We start from the raw sequence: 23,762 nt of genomic DNA, 5'->3' as shown, positions 1-23,762 counted from the left end.
CCTCATGCTTGCCTGCCATGTGTCTGAATCCTGAAACCACTCATGGTCTTATTTTCACTCAAGATCAAGCCTCGACGGCCCCTTGAAGAAATCACAAGTCCGATTCAAAATCAAGTGTTCACCACCCTTGAATCAAATTCAACTCCAGATAAAAGGAGTAAGTTCAGACCTTCGGAGGAGACCAAAAGAATCCTCCAGCCCAGTTCAAGATTAAGCCTGTGGAAAATCAACGATTGGAGGAAACCAGAAAATCTTCCAGTCGAACTCAAGATCAAGCCTCGATGGCCCTTGAAGAAATTTCCAGCCCAATTCAAGATCAAGCCTCAACGGCCCTTGGGTTGGCATCTATATTAAGGGACTTCAAAACGCATCTTCTACACGTGACAAGCACATGTCTACGACGCGCCTTGAAGTGGGGGCATTTGTAGACATCAAAATTTCGGTGAAATGAATGTTGACCAATAATTAAAATTTCAACGCTCATGTGTCACATAAATTTTACATGTAGCGTGTGACTCAACGAAAAATCAAAATAAATTGGAAAAGTCATCAAATAGGACACGTGTCAATACCTGGCAGAAATGATTTATTTCATCTGATTATTTAAATCCAAAAATCAAGTTTTGGAATTCTATAAATAGGAAGCCAAGGCATTCATTTTAAAGGAAAGGAAAAAAAGAGAAATTTACATTACACCAAAACCTTGAAGCCTTGAAACTCTAAAGCTCTCAAGCAAATCCCGAAGGATCAAGAAAGCACTTTTCGTTCTTCGTCAAATCCTCCTTCAAGATCAAGCCCCAACGGCCCTTGAAGAATTCCCACCAACTCAAGATCAAGCCCCGACGACCCCTTGAAGAAAGTGTTCATCATTCATCATCCGTTCATCCTAAGATCAAGCCCCAACGGCCCTTTGGATCAACAACCTCAACAAACTCATACACCCATTCTTCAAGATCAAGCCCAACGCCCCTTGAAGATCCATTCATCAACTGTTCATCCTTAGATCAAGCCCTGACGGCCCTTTGGATCAACAACTCATCCACAAACCTACACCCTACGAAGATAGAATCAGAGGACCAAATTACAAAGAGATTGTAACCCTAAAAATCATTAATACAGAAAATATATTTTGTACACTTATTCTTGTTTCTTGTTTCAGGAATTTTTCGTGTTTACAACAACATCCACAGTGACAAACAATTTTTTCATCAGAGGGTGATAACAACGATACCCCTTTTGATTTGGGGCATACCCCACAAACACACACCGTAAGGCCCGAGGTTCAAGCTTACTTCTCTGCTGTTTATGAAGATGAACTACTACCACATAGCCAAACACGTGAGGTGGAAGATTAGGAACTATAGGAGCATCAACATATGAAGAGAGAGTCTGGAACGGTGTCTGAAAGTCGACTGATCGGGATGGAACACGATTCATGAGATACGCAGTTGAGGTGAGAGCTTCTCCCCATAAGGATAACGGGAGATGCACCTCAAGCAAAAAAGCACAAACAACCTCTAGAAGCTAACAATTCTTGAGTTCTGTAACACCATTTTGTTATGGAGTATATGGACATGTAGTTTGATGAACAATACCATGATGATCAAGAAAGGCACAAAGTTTAGAGTTTACACATTCGCCGCCATTGTCACTCCTGAGAACCTGTATTTGTGACTTATATTGTTTGTACCATTTTGTAAAACTGCTGAAACAAATAAGTAACTTCACTTTTGGACTTCATTAAACAAACTCAAGTAATACGTGTGCAGTCATCAATAAAAGTAACAAAGCAAAGAGCACCACCAAGTGTAGCAGTTTTAGATGGTCCCCAAACATCAGAATGAATTATCATTAACGGGATTGAACTTTTATTCAAACTACGCGGAAACAAAGTACGATGACTTTTAGCCATTTCACAAACACCACATTTAAAGTTAGAAATATCATGCTTAATAAATAGGAAACAACCTCCGCAGATAGCCGAATGAAGCATGTCCAAGTCGACGATGCCACAACCAAATCTCTGAAGCTTTATTCCTATCCCCTTGATTTCCTTCCACTACAAGAGCTTGAGTCAACATTCGGGAACTGCTCGATGTCAGCTCCAAGTAGTACAGCTTCCCCTTCCTAATACCATAACCAATCGTCTTGCAAGTTCGAATGTCCTTAACACACAAAAAGAAGACCAAAAAATTACAAGGCAATGTAGGGTAATAGTTTTTTGAGTAGCAGATAATAAATTATAGTCAAGGGAAGGAAGAACAAGCACAGAATCAAGATTCAGGGTATCAGAAAGTAAGACATCACTTTCTCCGATAATGGAGACAACATTACCATTGGCAACACTCACGACAGTTTTGGGAGATGGTTTTAGAGTTTGTACCTATCTAGAATCACAAATCATATGTTCAGTAGCACCAGAGTCAATTATCTATGTATTATTCGTAACAGATGCAAAATCCTTTAAAGCCTTACCATCATTACATGTATCATTAAGAAAGGCTGACACTTTCTCAGCTATATGTTCAGAATCTACCTTCACTTCGGCAATGGAGGTACAAGAAGAAAAATCTGAAGAACAATTGGACCGACCACCATTGATCCTACTCTTCTGCCCGATTCGAACAAATCGAGATGGAGCGGTAAAACCCCAAACTGCCATATTCCCAAGCAACTTCAATTAGTACGTCAATTGATGATGGTAAAGCCCAAATTTTGCCCAAGCAGCTTCAAATATCATGGGCCAATCAATTTGTTCTTGCCCGTGTGGGCCGAAAGCAAAAAAAATAATTTTATTTTTCTTGTTTTCTTTCCTCCTCTTTTGTTTTTCTTTTTCTCTCTTTTTTCTTTTATTCTGTGTCTTCTATTCTTGGGTTTTCTCCAGAACGCACAAAACAAGTGCGAACGTAGCAGCGACGAAGGTGTGCCGGCGGGTACAGTTGTTGCAAATTCGTCAAGAAGTAATTTGTGCAGGTCATGATGGACACACGATTATGGGCTAGAACTTCAAACTGGCAAGACGCAATCGGTGTGCGATGTGTTGTAGAATTTTGGGGTTTGTCAGGTAGCAGCAGCAGGTTCGGTTTGATACAGGTTCTGGGTTCGTGTGCACGTGATGTAGCAGCGAATCTTGGTGGGCGGATGATGGGATGTTGGTGAATTCGGATCAGCAACGATGGCGTCGCTCGATGTTCGGAAGGGGCGCTTGGCTGCACTATTGGTGATTCTTGGTGGATTCTGAGTCAGCAACGACAGCATCGCTCGCTGGTCTAACGGTGCGGGACACAACTGGTTCTGCAGTTGGTGGTTCCGGATTCTGCGCACAGCGTGCTTTTTTTTTTTTTTTCTTCCTTTCTAACTGGGCTCTAATACCAAGAAGAGAATGTTTTACACTATGTTTGGACGAGGGAAATGAATATGGAATTTTGGTAAAAGTCAAAATTTATAAATTAACATGCACCAATTCTCTTGTTTGAATTCATAAGCATAGAAATTTAGAATTTCGGCATGGAAAAAAAACTTGAAATTTGGGACCTCCAAATCTCAAGTTCAAATTCCATGTAAATAGGTGTCATTTCTCAATTTCAATGATTGAGAGTTTAAAAATAACAAATTCTATATTTAATTCCATTGTTCTTTTAGGTTAACCAAATAAGAAAATTTACAAATTCTAGAAAATAAAATCTCGTCATTTCAATTTCCGTCATTTTTAAATTTCTTAGTAATCGTAAATTTCTTTACCCAAATGAAATGTTTATTCTTGTTTATTCTTCTCAGGAAGAGATGTAATATACAATCTTAATCCTAACCAAATAGAGAAAAATAATTACAGGAGATTACAAAGAAAGTTCTCCCAGATTACACGGGATCCAACCTAAACTAGGAAATCCTAAATTATAGGAAACTATACAAGTCAACATAGGGATTTTGGGGTCACTAGTTGAGAAAAGAGCAAAATCACTGTTGGGCTTTATGGCTGATACAGATTTGAAAGGTGAAATCGGAGAATAGCAAATTTGAAGAATTGGAATTTGGTGGGATGGGGTTCCAAGAATGAGGTCGAGAGAGGGGATTCGATGATGGGGTTCGAAGGTGGACTAGGAAGACAGAGAGGTGGTGTTGGTGGAGGATAGAGAGGTGGTGCCAAAATCAGTGAGTGAGAGAGAGTAGTCTAGGACTAGGAGAGGGTCTGAGTAGAGACCACAAATGTCGATAGATTCAATATAGGATACTTTTTACATGAGTCCCAATTAGGTTTATTAATTTGCTATCGATAATATAACTTGAAAGAGGTTATCTATACACCCCTACGTATTTTCCATAACAACAGCTTAATAAAGAGGATAGAAATGGTATTTTACGGGGGTATTGATACAAACAATCCCAACATTTACCCCCAAAATCCTATAGTACACACACGCCCCTACTCGTTTTCCATAGCCACAGCTTAAATAAATCAGCTGTTGAGAAATTATGCAGGGAATGGAGAAGCAACTGTCTTGCCATTATGTTTTTACCTTCGTATACGACCGTTCGATTTACTACTCATCACTAGATTTGACTGCGGTAGAAGCAAGCTAGCTAAAAGCCTAGTCCTGCATTCCTAGTGCATAAGAGGAACGGCAGCCTCCTGCGCCAAAGGTGTTGAAACGTGCACAAAATGCTCCGCTTCCCTCTCCACCTCTTCCCGGCACTTGTGGCTACCCTTTTCCTTCATTTTCTTCACAAACGCCACAAAACGCCTCCAGTTATCGGGCTGGAACAAATGCGGGCTCATCCTCAAGTATGTGAACGCACACATTTGGTTGCCTTCAGTGTTGCCCTCAACGTTCAGAGATGATGCTTCCACTATCTGTTCATGTGCACAGTCGTCGTACCTTGGCAGTGCATTTTCACCGGCAAGTGGTACGTTTGTTTTCTGTGTGGCCATAGCCACTTGCCTAACAAGCTTCTCTGGTAAACATTGAGCATCCTGTGGCTGCTCGTGGTCGCGCATCTCAACACAAGTGAAATTGAAGATGGCACCATGGCGTGCTAGCATTTGTGCAATAGGAACATAACCATCTCTGAATCGTGTGTTGTAATACCCTGCTGTGAGCTCAGGGGCATGGGACCGGGTCCCGTAATGCCAGTGGATGCCTGCAACCTTTACTGAGATCTTTACACCGGCCTCCTCGAAGATAGACTTAGCTGAGGTAAGTATCCTCTCACCATGGTCCAAGAGCATTTGGGAGTACCAGCCGAGGAAGAATTCACCATAACTGCTGTTCCAGCCTCCACCGTCTTTTCTGAAAAAAGGGGTATCTTCCGGCCAGTTGTTATAGTGGCCGGCATCAGTGGGACCTGTGCTACCCCATTCTGGTTTACCCGCAGCTTCAGCAGCAGCTTTCAAGCCACTGAGTATATACTGCATCGTGGTACATTATATATTAGCCACGGTGTACAAAACTAAGAGCTACTGGCAGAGACAGAGAGGGGCAATAGATACCTTGTCAAAACATTGGAAGGCGCCAATTCCTGGAAATTTCCATGTCCCATTGGATTCGGGATACGAAGGGTAACGCAGTTCACCTGCTGGACCCATTCCAACTTGGATTTCCTGAGAAGAAATTTGAAACAATTTAGCTTAACAAGCAAGGCATGTATCTGCAGTTTCTAACTAAAGATTTAACACCATTGCAGACACATGTATTTGTCTTGTAAAAAAGAGCGAATACATTCATTATCGATTAAGTTTCACTTAATTTTTTTCTTGGCATTCCTTTTTCGTTGGATTTACAGCGACTACGTGTGCCATGATCGTGCCACATTTACCGCCTAAGTATCTTCTCTAGACAAACAAACAAGTATATAAAAAAGAGGGAATTATTACCACAATGGTGTCACCAAGAAGGTGTTTGAAGTTGTCCCGGAAGGCACGCATGAAGTCGGCGTAGCACTGGACCGGCGTGCGGCCCTTGAGGACTGGGAGGGTATCAGCGCCAAGCGATAAATACTCGCAATTCCTCCTTCCCCACTGATCAGTGTATGCAAGGTCTGGATCTTTCTCAACCTCTTCCACAACCCACTTGGGTAAGGGAATGCTGTATTCAACAAATATAGACCACTATTCAGCATATCGCCACAAATTTCCAAAATTCCTTGTCACAACGTAATTTCAAGCTCAATGTCAATAAAAATGGAAAATACGACATTATTTTTTAGTGCATATCAAAACTACCAATTAATAGAATGTTATTTGTCAATCAAAATAGAGTCAAAAAACTAGTCTTGTATCACACAATAAATTGATAGATAATAATGTAATTTAATAGATCTAAATTTCATTTTATTGATGGCCAATAATGTTAAGATATATCAAACATCAAAGAAAACAAAAATATGCACAATGTATGTAGGCATAAGCTAGCTTTTTCTTTTTTTTTTTTTTTAATGTGGAGACAACTTTTGACCAATCACGATTATCCATCATTTCTGAACCAGAGAAGTTAGGAAGAATTTTACCTTGCTCATAACCACAATACAACAAACTCATCAGCTCGTAATATTGAATTAAAAACCTTTCATATTTTATTTTTATTTTTATTTTTATTTATGGGGAGGCTGCAACTGGTGCCTTGTCAGTGGGACACTTGTTGTGGTTGTAGGCATAAGCTAGTTTGCTTTTTAGAATCTTTCTAGTGCGTTTCACTTTCCAAACGTGTTAGAGTCAGGCCAAAATGTAGTACAGTAACTTCCGGAAATACCTAATGCCAAAATGTATTTTCATTTCGCACAAGGAGCGTGCATCCACGCTCCACTATCGCACGTGAAAGTAAAAAATTAAAACCAACCGAGAAAAACGTGAAAACAATAAAAATTGGAATGAAGTGAGAGAGAGAAATGACTCACGTAACGGAGTCACCGACGTTCCCGCCGCACCGATGAAACGACATCACAGCCTGTACTTTGAGGCCGTGCTTCTTCGCCATCTCGAGAAGCTCAGCGTACCCGCCCCAATTGTACGCGCCGGGCGCTTCCCTCTCCACCAAACCCCACCAAACGTCCATCATCACACCCTCCGCCCCCGCGCTCTTCAGCGCCTGAAGACTAGCGTTCATCGCCTTCTTCCGGTTCACCGAGTTGTTCATCGTCACGCTGTCCAACGGCATCATCACATAAACCGGCACTCCCGTGCCCTTATCTTGCGCACCCCTCACCTGGTGCTCCAGAACCGGTGATTCCACCTCCGTCGCAAACGCCCTGCACGCCATCGACAGATCCGCCCGGCTCGACCCGAGACCCGGCGATCTGCACGGGCTCAACGGCGGCGACAACCCGTCCATCCCCTCCGGCTTCTGAATTTTGCAAGTCAGACTAGCCGCCGGAGACTTCCACATCGGCGACGTGCTGACCGATTCAACGGATGATGAGCTGGCTTCGGTCGTCGTAACTGGAGTCCCAGAGAGTGCGCCGATCTGATGCGTCATGCTCAACGCCATTTTCTTCGTAGCCAAACAGAAATTAACCCAGAAAGTGAGAGAAAAGTAAATTGATGTCAAAAATTCAAACTTTTAAAACAATTTTGAATTTTCGCCTCTGCCTTTTCCTTTTGGAGATTCGGATTCTCCTTTCAGTCAGTAACTTCTTTGAATTTTGTTTTTTCAGATCGTTTTTTTGTTCCGATTTGAAATATTTGTGTAAGAGAAAGGTAATGGTGAAACTCCTGCATTTATAGAACGCAAGAGCTTTGCCTCGTAGCTACGGAACAGGATCCTCCTGTAGAGATCCAGAATTAATTAATTGTATTTATTTATCGTATATCGTATGTGGTTAAAAATTATTTAAAATTTAAAATTTAAAATTAAATTTAAATAGTATTTAATGAAAATTAATCCTTTACCATCAACAAACTTAATGGATTGATTTTCCGAACCCTACAAAAAAATCCGGAGACAGGATACTTGTCCCGTAGCTCCCTCGGAATAAGATCTTTTACGAGCCGATACTTTTCAGACACGTGTCCTCGTCTCCACGTGGCAGCGGGCCGAGCGGCTGAGAATGCTACAGCTACGATCGCTCGATCGACGCACGTGAGGACGGACGGTGCGATGCCTGCTTGTTCCCGCGAAGGTTCCAAGCTTCGCGCAGACACGTGGCGGGGAAGGAACGGGTGAGGCTTCTGTTTTTTAGGAGCTGTGACAGTGAGTGTTCCGACACGTAAGGGCTTGACGTTTTTCGGTACGCGTCGAAGTTCTGGTGATGGTGGGATATAGCAGCTTTTGATTGGGTGGGCGGGCGGGCCACCACGCCCCGCTGAATGAGGAGGATTTTGGTTGGACGGCCGAGGTTTATGATCTGTTTTAAGAGGCAGGTTTTTTTTTTTTTTGGAAAATGTTTGGAGCAAAATGGGATTTGCTATCATTTGTCACTCTTCTAACTAAATTAGGATAAATTATATTTCACACTCAAATTTAATTATTATTGTGCTCTCATATTTCATCCTCACAACCGACATAGATATTATTGGATTAAACATGAAAAAAAAATTGTTTAAATGGGAAAGGATAAAAAGAACCCTAAATCAAATCTCTCCTCACCAACAATCGTCATCTTCTCAATCATGTATATAAATACCATCCAAAAATTTCCTAACACCCTTGTCCTTCACATGGCAATTTTGGTATATCAGTGAGTTGTTTCTTTAATTATTCAAATCTAGGCTATTCGATCTACAAAACTTAGCCCTCTAGTCAAGCAATGTCCATGAAAAAACAAAGAGGGAAAATGAGGGATAAGGGATGACAGATGAAGGCGGTGCCGATGGGGAGGGAGGGGGGAAGATTTCTTTAATTAAAAAACAAATCTTAAAGGAGTAACAAAAAATTTCTTGTTATATCAAGAGTCTTGTTATTGCTCTTTTACTATTTTTTTTAGTACATTGATATTTTTACACTAAGGGGATGAGGAGTTCGGCTAAGTCACACAATGGGTAGCCTAATTTGGTATCAAATTTGTCATCCATGAGATTCAAACCTAAAACCTCTCACTTCCAAATGAAGAGGAATACACCAGATTGTAGTATTGAGTGACTTTGCTTTTTTAGGAGGCGTTTGTTTGCCCTCACTAAAGTGTACAGGACTAGACAAGACTAAGGGTTTGTCCAGTCCCATGTTTGTTCCCGACAGGGACTAGGTTTAATGAGACTAAGTCTCATTCGCCTAGACTAAATTAGGGACTAGCTGGCCTTAGTGAGACCCCTCGAAAACCATGGGACTAGCTAAGATTGTCCCCTTTCTCCCCCCGTCTCTTCCTTGCCCTACTCCTCAACCGCTCCCCCTCGAAAACCATTGGACTATCACAACCAATTTTCATATAAAATACCAAATTGAAGATGGGAGTGAGGGGATTACGATTCTACCTGAATCGAGGCCAAAAGGTGGTTGGAGGTGGCCGAGAAATGGCCTAGAAGTCTTGGCCGATTTGGGTTTTTTCAAATCCATGATAGATTCGAGCATGCAAAGCTCGAATCCGGGACTAGAGATGGGGAATAGATGCAAACCTCATCTAATCCAATGAAGTTTTGTCGGAAAGCTCGTCGAGAAACTTGCAACTCATTAAAAAAAAATGGAGCCGTGAGGGTTCCATTCAACTAGCGTAGAGCTAGAGAGAGATACAGACTGAAATTGAGAAGGAGGGAGGAGAGAGGCTGGAATCGAGAGCTTTAATCTAGGGAGGAAAAGATTGGAATGGAAAAGGGAGAAAAAGAGGGAGAAAAAGAGAATGGGATGGTAAGGGAGGAATAAAGGGATAAAAAGATAGGATAAAAATAAAATATTAATAATTATGGATTAAATAATATAATATTAGAGTTTGTTAATTATCCTGCTTGTTAGTTCGACACTGGACTAAACACTTAACTAAATTAGTCCAGCTTAGTATAGTCTAAGCCAGTCCAACTTAGTCCTTGAAGCTAGTCCAGTTCGAGATAGTCCGGTGCAATAAACGCACCCTTACTATTTAGTTTTAGTATTTTTTTTTAATATGCTTTATTAAACATTATTTATTTATTTATTATCCTCGTGGCTCCTGTCCTTTATTGAGCGCACACCTTTTTGTTTCTTTAATATTTTTTGACACACCTGTGGATGCAAATTTTTGCCTTTCTTTGATTGACAAATCTGCACCTGAATAATAACACCTAAAATTAAGGCCAAAAGTCTCACACGCTCACAATGAATGAGGGGCTTTGGCCGAAGAATCTCCGATGCCAAACTTAGAATTATGAGAAAAATGTGTTTGTGGATAGCAAAAGGCCTCTTTAGGGGTAGCTAAAGCTTACTGAATTTTGGAGATAAATTGACTATTTATAGGAGAGATGGAGGAGATGGGCCGGCCCTTTAGGGTTTAGGGGTGGCCGGCCCTAGGCTTGTGTTTAAGTGAGAATCAAAGTTCTAAAAAACGTTAAGTGCTAGTCGAACGGTGAGCAGTGGCCTAGCACAGAGGTGGCTAGGCAGGGCCTAGGCAAGCGCCTAGGTGGATTTATGTAAATTTATTATATATATCTTGTAAATAAGTGCCAATTTACACTTAAAAATAAAAAATTAAAAAAAAAAAAAAAACCACTATACTTATATGGATAATAGAAGAATGATAAAATGCAAAAATAGAATTAGAAGAATACACAAAGTACATCCATCCAACAAGTTCAATATTTAAAAAACAGTAAGCATATAATCATAATGAGGAGTATTCTTGGATGATAAACTAAATTCTTCTTATTCATGATCCTTGCATTGGATTGGACATAGACTAAATTATTTAACGTTGTTGTATCTAGTTTATTTCTTTTTTTTTATTTTTTTTTTGTATGTATCACCTCAAAAGTTCTCCAATTCATTTCACAATTGGATGAACTTGTAATCAATCCATCCCTTGCAAATTAGGTACACCATTTCCATAAGTATACCACCATGAAACTAAAAAATAATAAAGCACAAAATTAATTAAAATAAAAAATCAAACCCGCCTAGGAGCCGCCTAGGACCGCCTAGGTGCCGCCTAGCCCGCCACCTAGGACCGCCTAGCTCCAAACCAATTTTTCGAAACGATTTGCCCTAAATCAAGGCGGGTCTTCATCGCCTAGGCCGATTTTTAGAACACTGGTGAGAATATTCCAAGATATTTGTGTAAATAAATATCTTGGAGCAATTAGGTAAATATCCTAAATAAATGGGATTAGGAGTACTTACTTGAAAGATGTTTTCTCTAATTAGGAATGTATTTATGATAAGAATAAGGGATTATTCTATCATAAATATCTTTAACTTTTCCTACGAGCATGGGCGCCTTGAGCAGTCATTGATCCTCTGTCTACTCTCTCTGCTGCACGTGGTGAATGAGACTGCTCTTTGCTCATTTAATATGGTCAGCCTTGTCTCTCTTGGGAAATAATCCACGTGTCAGTTTCATAATTTTTGGGATTATTTTTGGCTCCACAACACCACTAAGACCAACTCCAATGGTGGGCTAAAAGCCAAATTACCCCACAAAATTTTCCCCCAAACCCACTCTAACCCAAGGGGAAAATTGGGGCTAAATGCTAAATGCTAAACCAAGGCCAAATTCCCCCCAAAATTTAGCCCAGAAATCAGAGTGGACTCCACCCAATATTTATCAGAATTTAAATTTTTTTAGATTAAAATGTTCATAAAATTAATTTACAATAGTCTACATATTTATTTATTTTTTAATTTAATTTAACAAAAAAATAGCTTAAGTTCATTCTTTAATAATCCTGGGCTAAAATTTTAGACTAAAACGGTTGGAGCAGAAAAGTTATTTCTGAGCTAAAAGCAAAATTTTCCGAACTAAAATATTTGGTTTTTAGCCCAACCATTGGAAATGGTCTAACACTTGATAGAAGAATATTAAAAAATTAAAAAGGTGTGGAAGAAATAATTTGGGATGTATGAATATAGTCTCTCTTCTTTTAAAAATGTGGGACCTTCATTTGTCATGTCATCAACTAACATCCAATTTAATTAAATATATAACAGATGTATGATGTTGTAACAAAATGATAATTTTAGGTATGACGTTATAATATTTTTAAAATGGTATGAGAGCGAAATGATGTCCACACTTAAGGGGCCAAAATGTAATTTACTCCTAAATATATAAAGTAGCAACTGAGTTAATTGCAAAAGTAATAATTGACTTTATCTATATATAATGTGAGTTGCTACTTTATCATTTCGCAAATTGGACCTCATAATGTATTTAACACAATTATTATTTAATAATCAGATACAATTCATGTGATTATAATATAATACATCTGTTATAAAAATGTATTCAATATAATTACCATCTGACCATTGAGATGTTGATATACATATAAGTCATGTCCCAAAATTGCAAAATTTGGGCTACACCAAATATAGTAAACTTAAGATAATAATATTTTTATTACTACAAAAAAAAAACACTTTTCGCGATGAAACATATCATCTCCATTTTACCATGCATTTGACACCTCCTGCACCATTGAGCAAGCTGAGTCACGCAGCTTTAATGACTATTAAGATGTCCACCTATTTTATTAGGTGTCCAATCCTTACACATTCACACCAATTAAGGCACAATGCAGCAGCTTAAGTTCTTAACCGATATGCATTACTTCACTTGGGCATTAAGTTTTTAGCTTCAAACTTGACGTGGCATGATTTGGTTCATGCCTATCTCTCTTGTATTCGTATTAAAGCTGCTTGCAAGCACTAATTGTGCATGGAGGTGGCAAGGTGTAGATTCCATCCTATCAAACTATTGACACTTGTTTCCAGAGGACTTAGTCATTAAGTTGCAGATTCATTCTTTTATCTTTTTTTTTTTTTTTTTTTGCCGCTTCCACAAACCAATCATAGGCTAGTTGTTGCCGACATTCCCCAGTATAAATAGGACAGTTCCTATTGTTTTAGAGGGAATCGTAGGGTGAGGATTCTAGTCGAATTCTCTTTGTAAGGATATTGAGAATCCTTAAATTGTATTCGTTTATCGTACATCATGCAGTTAGAAATTATTATAATTTTTTTTATTTAAAATTAAATATAAACAGTATCTGACGAAAACTGACCATCCGATATACGATGAACAGATGTGATTGGAGGATCCTCCGAATCCTCATAATGAGGAAATGCAATGTAGGCAAGGATAGATGCTACGAGTGGGCACAGTTCGATTTGATGTAGTTTTGAAGCCAAAAACTGTAATGAAACTAAAGGTTGGTTTGGTATTGCTATGCTTTGAAAAAAAGCTGCTTCTGTTGTGCTATGAAAAAAAGCGGCTGTGAAAAAAAGCAGCAAAGTGTTTGGTAAACTTTTTTGTGAAAGTGCTTTTGGAAAAAAAAAAAATAGTATGATAGTGTTTGGTAAACTTTTATGTAAAATAGCTGTGACTGTGTAAAATGACCAAAAAATGTATAATACTAGATGTGCCATTAATTTAATTTTCTTAACCAATAAAGGTGAATTACTAAATATACTTTATTTGTAAAAGAAACATATTTATAAACTTTATCTTAAATATTAATTAGTATGACAAACTACTTCAATTGAAATATTTTAGACTACTTCAATTCATTAGTACAATATTGTTAATGTACTTAAAAGTAATCTAATTAGATGCATTCATCAAACTTGCCGCTATTCTATTTCTTAATGCTTCTATCTCATGCGATCCTTCAATTTCATAATTTTGGTATTCTTCATCATCATCATCACTACTATCGCTCTCTTCACAATAGTCCCTAGGGTCATCAAAATGACGATCACGTTCAGAATACTTCCGTATGTAGTTATGAAGAGCCATTGTAGCAATGACAATCTTCACTTGCTTATTGAACGGGTAATTAGGCATATCCCTTAAAATTGCCCATCTTTTCTTCCATATGCCAAAAGTTCGTTCAATGATGCTCCTAAGAGAAGAATGCATGTGGTTGAATACCTCTTTATGACCCGTTGTTCAGCACCCCTACGAAAGTCTGGAAGATGATATCTTTCACCTTTATATGGTCTCAAATGACCTCTCATTTGTGGGTACCCCGCATCCACCAAGTAATATTTTCCTGACAATTGAAAATTTTGTTTTGTATTGTAATAATTATACAAAGCAAGTATGTAAAATGTTATAATAATACAAAGCAAGTATGAAGGTTACCATTTGGAGGCTTAGAAAAGTTTAAATTTGGATTCCGTAGCACGGATAGAAAAACCCTTGTATCATGTGCAGTGTATTCCCATCCGGCACAAGCAAATGTGAAGTGCATGTCAAAATTACATGCAACCATAACATTTTGAATCGATATTCCTTTCCTACCAATGTATGGAACTTGATCCGGATGTGGTATTAAAGCCTCAACATGTACTCCATCTATAGCACCAATACAATCCTAAAAATAATAACATAGAAGAAAATCGTCAACCTACACTTCTAGTTTGCAAATAAGTTAGAAGACGAGTCAAATTTTACCTTAAAATAAGGCATATATCTTGTATCTCTCCTTATTTCTTCGGGAATGCCACGAAACTCCGAATCCATCGGTTTGATAATATCTATTGCCATCTTACATACAATATCCAACATAGCACCAAAATATCTACTAACAGTCTCACCAGAATGTTGAAATCTCTCTTGCGCTAATCTATTTTTCACACCATGTCCCAACATATGCAAGAACATTTCTAATATTTCAATTGCACTCATTCTCCTTGAACCTTTCAATCCATAATTAGTTTGCAAGTCATTGGATAATCTATAAAAGACATCTTTGTTCATCCTAAACATTCTATAGCATCGCACATGATGTCCTTGTAGTACTTCCATCAACCAAATATTACTTGTTTGGGAAGAATTCATACACGAAGTTTTGTGGACATATTTTAAATAATATGTTTCAACAGCTTTCGCTACAGCACATATAATTAGACCATCCTCCAAATCCTCAACATCATCATCATCATAGGTGTTCATATTGAATATACACCTGTAACATAACACATAATTCAACATTCCACAAGTCATAATCCAACGATCACTAAGAAATCATAATCCGACATTCATGAATAATCCAACGTTTAATAAGAAATCATAATCCAACATTCAATAAACACAAAGTACAAGCAACATTCAATAAACACAAACCACACAGTCCTAATTCATAGTTTTATATCCTTATTGTTCTTTGTTGAACATATATTTCAACCAAGTTAGCTGCACTTCAGGATCTTTCATAGTGGCAAACATCTCTTGCTTCTCTGCACTACAAAATAAACATGTAGCAAACAACCATAGCTCGTTAGGTGGCTCATAACCAGACAATTTTGCAACAGACGCTATCACTTCTGCAATACTACTGCCTAAATTTAGCGGCCTCATCAATGAGTTTGCAGAACTCCTACTTTCATAAACTTCAACAAGACGGTCAATTTGACCACAAAGTTTTGCAGCGCCTCCAATTTTTTTTCCTTTCTTATCAACCTTCTTTTGCAATTCTTCTTGGTTAGCCGCTCTTTTTTTTCCCTTCCTAGTAGCTTGCCTTAGATCCTGCATAGTCTCACTTTCTTCCTCATCATCTAAATCAATCTGTCCTATGAATTCCTCTCTTGTCTCTGGTGGTAGTACTCCAGATGAAGGTGCCCAGGCATGTTCACCCGTAGAACTGTGTTCAAGAACATCCTATCTAACTTTTCCTCCATCTCAGGACTAATGCCCTTTTTCGTAATTTTCCATATTCTTTGTTTGTCTACAAGTAAAGAAAGAATATAGTTAATACATATTGCATGATATCATAATATATATTAAAAGATAGATACACAAACCTGAATTTTATTATTCCACCACTCCTCAGAGGCATCAACGGTACCCTTGTTCGAATTCCACCCTAGGCCAGTTTCTTTACCAACTAGCTCTTTCCACAACTTCCACTCATTTTTAAGTGTATCCCACTTATTTTTCAGTTGTTTTCTTTCATAATCATGTCCTGTCTCTGCCTTGAAGTTAGCTCTAATATTTGCATATCCTTCTTTGTCAAAGTGAGTGCCCGGACGATGTCCGGCCTCAACCTCCTTGATGCATAGACCACAAAATATAGATATATTGTGGCCATTCCATGTAGCAGTAGGATTTGACGAAGATGCTTCCTTATTTGCCATCTATACCAGCTAGTGATTTGTATATATACATATACATATACATATATATATATATATTAAAACACGAACAAATAATATTGTAATATAACCAAGCAAAAAAAAGGTAGTAAACCTAACATAAGCAGAAGCAACTCACAAGCAGAAAACAGGTATTAAACCTAACAAACACCACAGTAATAGGAACATATAGAACTTCTCTTGCTTCCTTTCTCTAGTCTTTAAAATAAAATAATAAATTATTAAAATATTCGAAGTAAAATAAATTCATTAGCATACACACACACTACAATTCAAATGACTTATTTAATTCTTGGGGTGGCGTGCTTGACTAGAAAAGGGCAATGCTAGCAGGAGCTAACTTTCTTATGAGTCCTGCTATGGTATTGTGATGGACATTGCAAAGACTGATCAACTTTTCCTTAACCAATTTGCTACTTGCAGATATTGTCTGCATATAACACTGGTGCCAAGATTGTCAAGGTAATTCTTTGCATTCATCCCTTTCACATGGAAGTTGCATCACGACAGACATCTTTATCATAGACTATCAGTTTGGAGTCCTACTCAGACAAAAACTAGGAATATGAGAACCAAATTCACGAATGTGAACATCAAACAATAGTTCAACAGTTTTCACTATAAACTAGATTATAAGTATGTTAAATTTATCTTCTTAATCCTTACAACCGAACTAATTGGTTTGTATAATTCTAAATGTTAAAACATTTTGACAATTTCTTTCTTTAATATTAGAAAGATTTATACGACATTTATAGCATTATACAGTTTTTGACATCTATTCATATGTAAGCTAATCAAATGGGGCACGCTTGCTTTTAAGCAGCCCTAAAATGGAAATACAACTTCACATGCCAAATTGTGAACTATCATATTAGTCCCTTCCAGTTTTTTTCTTTGTTTTGACGACCTGGAGGGAGGGGGAGAGAGAAGGGGGTGAAGATAGTCTTCGTTTGATGTATTCACTAGCAAAATGTCACCCCAACCCAGTAAACTTCTTCTGGAAGACTTAAATGTCAAAAGACAGAGCCTTAGTTGTGAAATTAGTTGAAGGATCAGTTCACCTTACTAAACAAGGTTCATACGAGATGATCACATTCTACCCATTGAAAACTTCTAAAAAGTACAAGGTATTGTTTTCTCATCCATGAATTTGGCAAGTATTTAGACACACTCTTAGGACATAATTATAATGTTCTTTCCTATTATTACATCATTCTTCTATTTACTATGATGACAAATAACATAGCAACAAAAAAAGATGGTCATAGCTTCATACAGATCTTTTTAGGCTTCTTATTTCACATATCTCAACATCTTGGACGGATAAACTGAAACTAAAACCAACAACATATAGAATTTATAGATTCAAGATAAGGAAACCCATTTATATGTGGCATTCAAATGGATGAAAATCAACAATATGACGGAGCCTTTACACGGAATGGATGTTGTTAACGTCTTTATAGCAGAGTACAATTTTGTCTGTGGAGTCTGGAGAATGCAAAATGAAGTTTCCTAGGAAGAGATGCACACAGTAGAAAACAAGTTCCTAAATGGGGACTGATAATGAGGCAAAGCAGATTCTGCAAGCTCGTTATTACTGAAACCTAAGTGTATAAATGCAACAAATTTATTGAGCATTGACATCTAAACTTTGTAGTGGTATCTCTAAAAGGTGTATTGAAATCGAAGGTGTATATATTAACTTTCTTCCCCACAACCATTACGAAACAAAGCAAACTATATTAACATTCTTATGCATGCTTGTTCAGCTCTGTACAAGACTTGTGGAATCAACTGTCTTATATTGGTGAGCAGGTATATCCTGTTTCTGCATTAGGTGGCACACAATATATATCAGCCATTAAAAAGCCTTTTCCTCACATCTCAACGGTTTCACACAACTACTTGGTCAAGATTTAGGTCAAACTTGAAGGCTTGAGAGATTTTTGGAAGTGAACTATAGAGAGAGAGAGAGAGAGAGAGAGAGAGAGAGAGAGGAGGAAGAAGAAGAAGAAGATTGGAGGGGGGAGGGGGGAGGTTCTAAATTTTCATATATTTGTTTATTTTTTTCTCTTGTTTTGTTGGAGTGAAGTGAACGTGAATGGTCACATGAAAATGGAGCCAAAAGAGCGAGTGAAAGGTGTTAATGACAAGCTTTTGCTTCAACTGGGGATCAGATTTTGACATTTTCTTTTGCCTTTTTTTAATTTTAGGTAGGGATCCCACATGTAACAATTTGGGAAAAAAAGTATGAGCCTATACAGCTATCCAGCTTAAGCCAAAGTGTTCGTATTCCACAAGAAGAAAACCCAATCACTAGTTCTCAAATTTTCTTTTTCCTCTCTCCTCTCCCCAACTATTTCTAGAAGCCAACTTAAGTATATATATATATATATATATATATATATGAAACTAGAAAGCCAGAACAAGGTTAAAGAGAGAAGGCCAGTTAACAACATGTTTTCTATGGAATTGCAAATCCATGCATATCTATTTTACAGGATAACAAACAAGCCAATTAAACGATTAAGTTTGGGTTCCCCGAAAACTAACAAACAAAGTTAAAACTCCAACAAACAAAGCAACACCATCGTTGCCAATCAAACCCTAAGAACTGAAATTGCTTCATGGATCTCATGATAATAACCTTAATTCAAACCCCAAGACTGAAATTTAGAGAATTAATTCAAACCCCGAAATTGAAAATTAGAACATAACCCCAAAACTGAAAATTAGAACATTAATTCAAACACCAAACCCTGTTTCAGAAAGAGTTATGTTTACCTAATCAATGAGATCGAGCTCGTTTGTTGGTTGCCACACAAAACCCTGTTTCAGAAAACCCCAAAACATGGGTTCATCATTAGAGAGCAGCCAAACCCTAACCTAAAAATTAAATTAATTAATTATAGCAAAAATTGAAAGCAAGTCGAGTAGCTGGTACCTAGAAGGCGACGGCGGTGTGGCGTTGAGAGTGACGGAGAGAAACGAAAAGGAGGAGGAGGAAGAGGTGCAGCGGCGGGAGGGAAGAGGGGTGTAGGAGTTTTTTGCGAGAGAGAAAGAGAGAGTGCAGAGTGTAGGATCGGGAGAAGGAGAAAGGAGAAGGAGGGGGCAGTTTTGGTAAATTGAAAAAATTCATTAATTGGGTACTGTAGCTCCGTGTTTTGGAAAAATAAGCGGCTTCTTGGAAGCTGCAAAATGCAGCTTCCACTTTTTGGCTTTTTTTCATGTGAAACTTTGAAATAAAGCTGTTTTGGGATGTTTACCAGGCACCAAAATCCTTACCAGCTTTTTTTCATCCTAGCTTTTTTTTTAATCACCTCAATCCCAAACTGCACCTAAACCATTTGGATCGATTTGGTGTGTTTTCAAACAGTTTCGGTTCGGTTTTTACAAAAAAAATATACAATTAAAATACAAAACGGTCAATTATCTCAAGCTTTACATGAATGCAATCAACAAAGAACTTAAAAAAAAAAAAATTATCTAGAAGAAAAGTAGTTTCTAGTAAGATCATAAATCAGAACATGAAATGAAAGGCATCATACATTAGAACATATTATTAAGCATTTCTCAATCTGAACATCATAGAGAATGCTCCTAAATGGTACAAGTTAAACATAAGCAGTAGCTAATCGCACCGCTACAAAATGTCATAATCCGTATATAAAATGAAACTAATCCTTCATTAAAAACCAATAAAAAGTCCTCATAGAGCAACCTTATTAGCTAGCTAGGTACCAATTGCCAAGCGAAAATTTAACGCTTGGGAAGAAGAAATGAATGAACGGTTTGCAACTTTACATGCCACTCTGTGCAGTAGATAACATGTATTGATGATCTAAGGTCATGGGCTCATGGCAGATGTATATTATAATTGCCCAGCAAACAGACTTGCATGGGTGCACCCTCAAATCTATGAGGAAGCTATGTATTATTTCCCTTGCAATTCGATTTCTCAACATCCTTTGTGTGGAACATTTACCAGTTGATCACATATTCAGAATAGGACAATGGATTCAAGTGCCCACCCTTACTGATGAGTGATGATATTATGTCAAAGACTAAAGAAAGGAAGTGAGGAATGATGATATTCTAGTGTTGTTAAGTTCATACTAAATGTATGGACTTTAACAAACAACCAATTAAAACATGACATCTAATATGGACATTTTATTAATATTTATGGTGCGGTTTTCAAAAGCCAAAACTGAAACAAAACCATTTCCTACATTGCTGTTCGGTTTCAAAACCGATTCATTCTGTGCGATCCAATATGATTTGGTTCGTGTTTCGGTTTTGATTTTTTGTTTTAAGTGCCTACTCCTAATAGATATAGAATGAAATAGAAAATATGAGGAGTTGTGGTGCATGCAATAAGAGTTAATGTAGACATTGTATATACTTATCTATAGAGAGAGAGAGAGAGAGAGAAAGAGAGAGATAAGAAAAGAAAAGATAATGGAAGAAATAAATGGTGATCAAGGAGCTTACTCAAGTTTTTAGCTTTAGAATTTAGGTACGGGAATATGGAAAACCTTTACGGAAATTGATTTTATTAAAAGATAGTGAAGTGTTATAATGTTCTTGATCTTGTTGTTTGATTAATGTGGTTGGATATTAATTGGTTAATTGCTTCAATTAAGTGTTTACTTATTATTGGTTATGGAATTATGGCTGAAATGTTATTCGTTGAGAATATACTATGATACCTGTGAAAGATGAAATGACATTATTTGTGCATCATTCATGTTGATATGGTTAGAACTTCAGTTTTGAGATTGCTCTGGACATGAGGCTAATTGGAAAGGATCTTTTGTGTAGTTGAATATATTTATTGTGAAACTAGTTCCTAGGCAAGTTTGGTGTGCACATTAGAATAGGATGTTGGCAAGATAAATTGTCGATTTGGGTTGGAGATCAATGAATTAGATAAGATGACTAGCAAAAGGGGTTTGTGAACTTGGGGTATTTTATGGGGGTTAGTTTGTGTAATAGAACATTTGTACACCATTGCAGTGGTAAAATGCATGGTATGGGATGTGCATGACACACCCCGACTTGGAATGTCCACTTGGACTCCAAATTGAGCTATGTTGGCTGACACCCGAAGGGTGATGAAGCCAAAAAGCGTAGTGATGTGGAAAATGTGAGTAAATTTAAACCTAAAAGTGCGTAAATATAAGAGTGCGCATATGAGTGGGATTGAACCCAATTCACAAGTGATGTCAGAGCATAAGTAAAGTAGAATGAGAATTATATCATCGAAGGTAACCACCTATATCGAAATTTGCCAAGAATCCTCTACGAAAGCTCAGTACTAAAACCTGGAAGGACGAAAAACAAGGATGAGTGGACCTAAAAATAAAGTTTTGTAAAACCTTTTCGAAAACATAATAACCCCTCGCCGTAAAACAAGTATAGTTTCCAAAATACACATACTACGTATATTATGAAAATACTTACCAAAGCCAACAGTATCTCAAGAATGCAATACGTCACAAACTTTCATAAATATACACATGACGTCCGTAATCACATATTCTCGCATAAACAAACATACAATATCGATTGCTCATCGACACTTGCTAACACATGAATTCATGCAGAGGTATTCTGACATGAAAAGGACAATGTGAAAAAATAATTTACGCTTTAGTATTACAATCACGTGAAGACTGGCGTTATGCGCATCACATACAAGTCCTAATTGCCTATAGCAATCTAGGATAAGACTGGCACATACAATGGATCCAAAGTGAGCGTAAGGTGCTATGTGAACATACACGTTAAACACTGGCCCTGGTCCGGACGAGTACCAACATCGGTGCAGCAAACGATGAGCATATAACATAAATATAGTCATGCCACAGTGATTCGATAATTCTAGTTAACATAATATTATTCATAGCCGTAAATTTAATTAAGGCATCCTGTAAGGTTTATAATGATTTCCTAATTCTCACCGTTAAGTCATTTCCTAATATTGTTAATTTAATTACGGTAATCATACAGAAAATTCATTATTAGATGTATATATGGAAACTAAACAAATATATGTCTATATCAAAGAAAATAGCCACTCACAAATCATGTTGTCGAGTCGAACTCGCCTCGCGGGCATCGAAGATTCTTGTGATGCATTTTACCTAAAAACGAAACCACTTACGTAAATATAACGTACTAACATAATTACCTGTTTTCATACAAAGTACGGCTAATAAAAGAACTATTTTAAAACGGTTGAATTTTGGAAAACGGACTGCAGATTCAGATTCGGCATGTCTAGAAACCTAAGGAGGGATCTCAGGTTCCTCCACGCGTCGCCGCATGCACCGCGACAAAATGGCTGCACTGGCAGCTAAACGCTGGACGCACCACCCTGTTAAGGCTTCCCACGTGTGCCCATGTGCTTGCGAGTACCACGGTACTCACCTTCTTTGTTTTGCCCAGAAAATGGTTAACAGTGGTCCAGTTTTCCAAAGCCATTTTCTAGCTTAAATCTCAACCAAATGCAATGATTCAAAAGCCAACTAGAAGCTAGGAATGTGGGGAATAGATCTATACCCATTTAAGGTCGTGTCATGGTTAGAGTTCACCGGAAAATTGGTTTGAAAATGGCTCGACGACCATGGTTAGTTCCTTCAAAAATATGGGGAAGTCATCCCCGACTTGTTTTTTGCACTAAATCAACCCCAATCATAATTTTAAGGTTAAAACAATGTTAGGGGTTCAAAATAAGAAAGGTTTGAGGTGGTTCCAAGGCTCATCATGGTGGAGTTGTTGTGAGCTCACTGGAAAATACACATTGGTGGTGGTTCCTAGACTCAAGGAGAGCAGAGTGAGATAAAGGAGGAAGGAGAAGACCTATAGATGTTGGTGTCATCGTCCAGGTTGCTGCTGTGTAGTGAGCAAAGTTTAGAATCTTTAGGATTTGGGATAGGAAGGAGAATGCCGGGAGAGTGTGAGGCGAGGGAGCCCGGCGATGGCAGGTGGTCACCATTCATGTTTCTGTGCAATGGGCACAGAGTTGAGATAATGAGAATGAGGGGGTTTAGAAAACCAGAAAGAGATAGGTGGTGGTGCTCTAGTACGGTTAACTTCAATGGGAATGGTAGCTTCATTGTTGATTGTTCCTACGTTTATAGGTAAGATGGATTGGAGGGTAGGGAGAGATGAAGGGAAAAAGAGAATACATAGTTTGAAAGTCAAAGTGGGAAAGAAAGAGAGAGTGACAAATGAGAAAATGGTTGGAAAGGTGGGAGACACGAAAGAAAGGGAGAAGGAAGGTGTGTGGGCCCCACGTGGCGTACAGCCCAAGGGAAAAAAAAGTCAAATTATCTCCCTCAAACATGAAATTACTAAAACGCCCTTTACGATCGTAATCTGTAAAATCTTCATCGTAGATCCAAATTCGTTTCCGCTTGTGCCCACGTGTTCGTATCGTCGAGTACTCCACAAATATGCTAAAAGAATGAGTCCTATGTCTCTTTAAACGATGGTCAATGGAAGTCAAAATCCTTGCCTCTAGGGCATTTTTGTCAGTTC

The 23,762-nt window shown here is 38.0% G+C and overlaps 2 protein-coding genes across 2 annotated transcripts; both read right to left on the bottom strand.

Annotated features, from left to right (window-relative positions):
• Positions 1 to 4,240: 4,240 nt before the first annotated feature.
• LOC125480822 (beta-amylase 1, chloroplastic-like) lies at positions 4,241 to 7,706 on the bottom strand. Its single transcript, XM_048591994.1, has 4 exons — positions 6,892 to 7,706; positions 5,873 to 6,083; positions 5,489 to 5,599; positions 4,241 to 5,407 (listed from the first exon to the last, which is right to left on the bottom strand). The coding sequence occupies exons 1-4, from the start codon at positions 7,479 to 7,481 to the stop codon at positions 4,604 to 4,606; spliced, it is 1,716 nt and encodes a 571-aa protein (XP_048447951.1). The 5' UTR covers positions 7,482 to 7,706; the 3' UTR covers positions 4,241 to 4,603.
• Positions 7,707 to 13,653: 5,947 nt separating this feature from the next.
• Positions 13,654 to 16,190, bottom strand: LOC103948801 (L10-interacting MYB domain-containing protein-like). Its single transcript, XM_048591926.1, has 6 exons — positions 15,858 to 16,190; positions 15,242 to 15,714; positions 14,938 to 15,022; positions 14,197 to 14,428; positions 13,984 to 14,104; positions 13,654 to 13,900 (listed from the first exon to the last, which is right to left on the bottom strand). Exons 1-6 carry the CDS (start codon positions 16,188 to 16,190, stop codon positions 13,654 to 13,656), a joined length of 1,491 nt encoding a protein of 496 aa, XP_048447883.1.
• Between the last annotated feature and the right edge of the window lie 7,572 nt (positions 16,191 to 23,762).

This window comes from the organism of the source record quoted next, unplaced genomic scaffold, assembly GCF_019419815.1.
Source record: "Pyrus x bretschneideri cultivar Hongxiangsu unplaced genomic scaffold, Pyrus_bretschneideri_v1 Contig36, whole genome shotgun sequence".
NCBI classification, from domain to species: Eukaryota; Viridiplantae; Streptophyta; class Magnoliopsida; order Rosales; family Rosaceae; genus Pyrus; species Pyrus x bretschneideri.
This window is presented reverse-complemented; position numbering and strand designations above follow the sequence as displayed.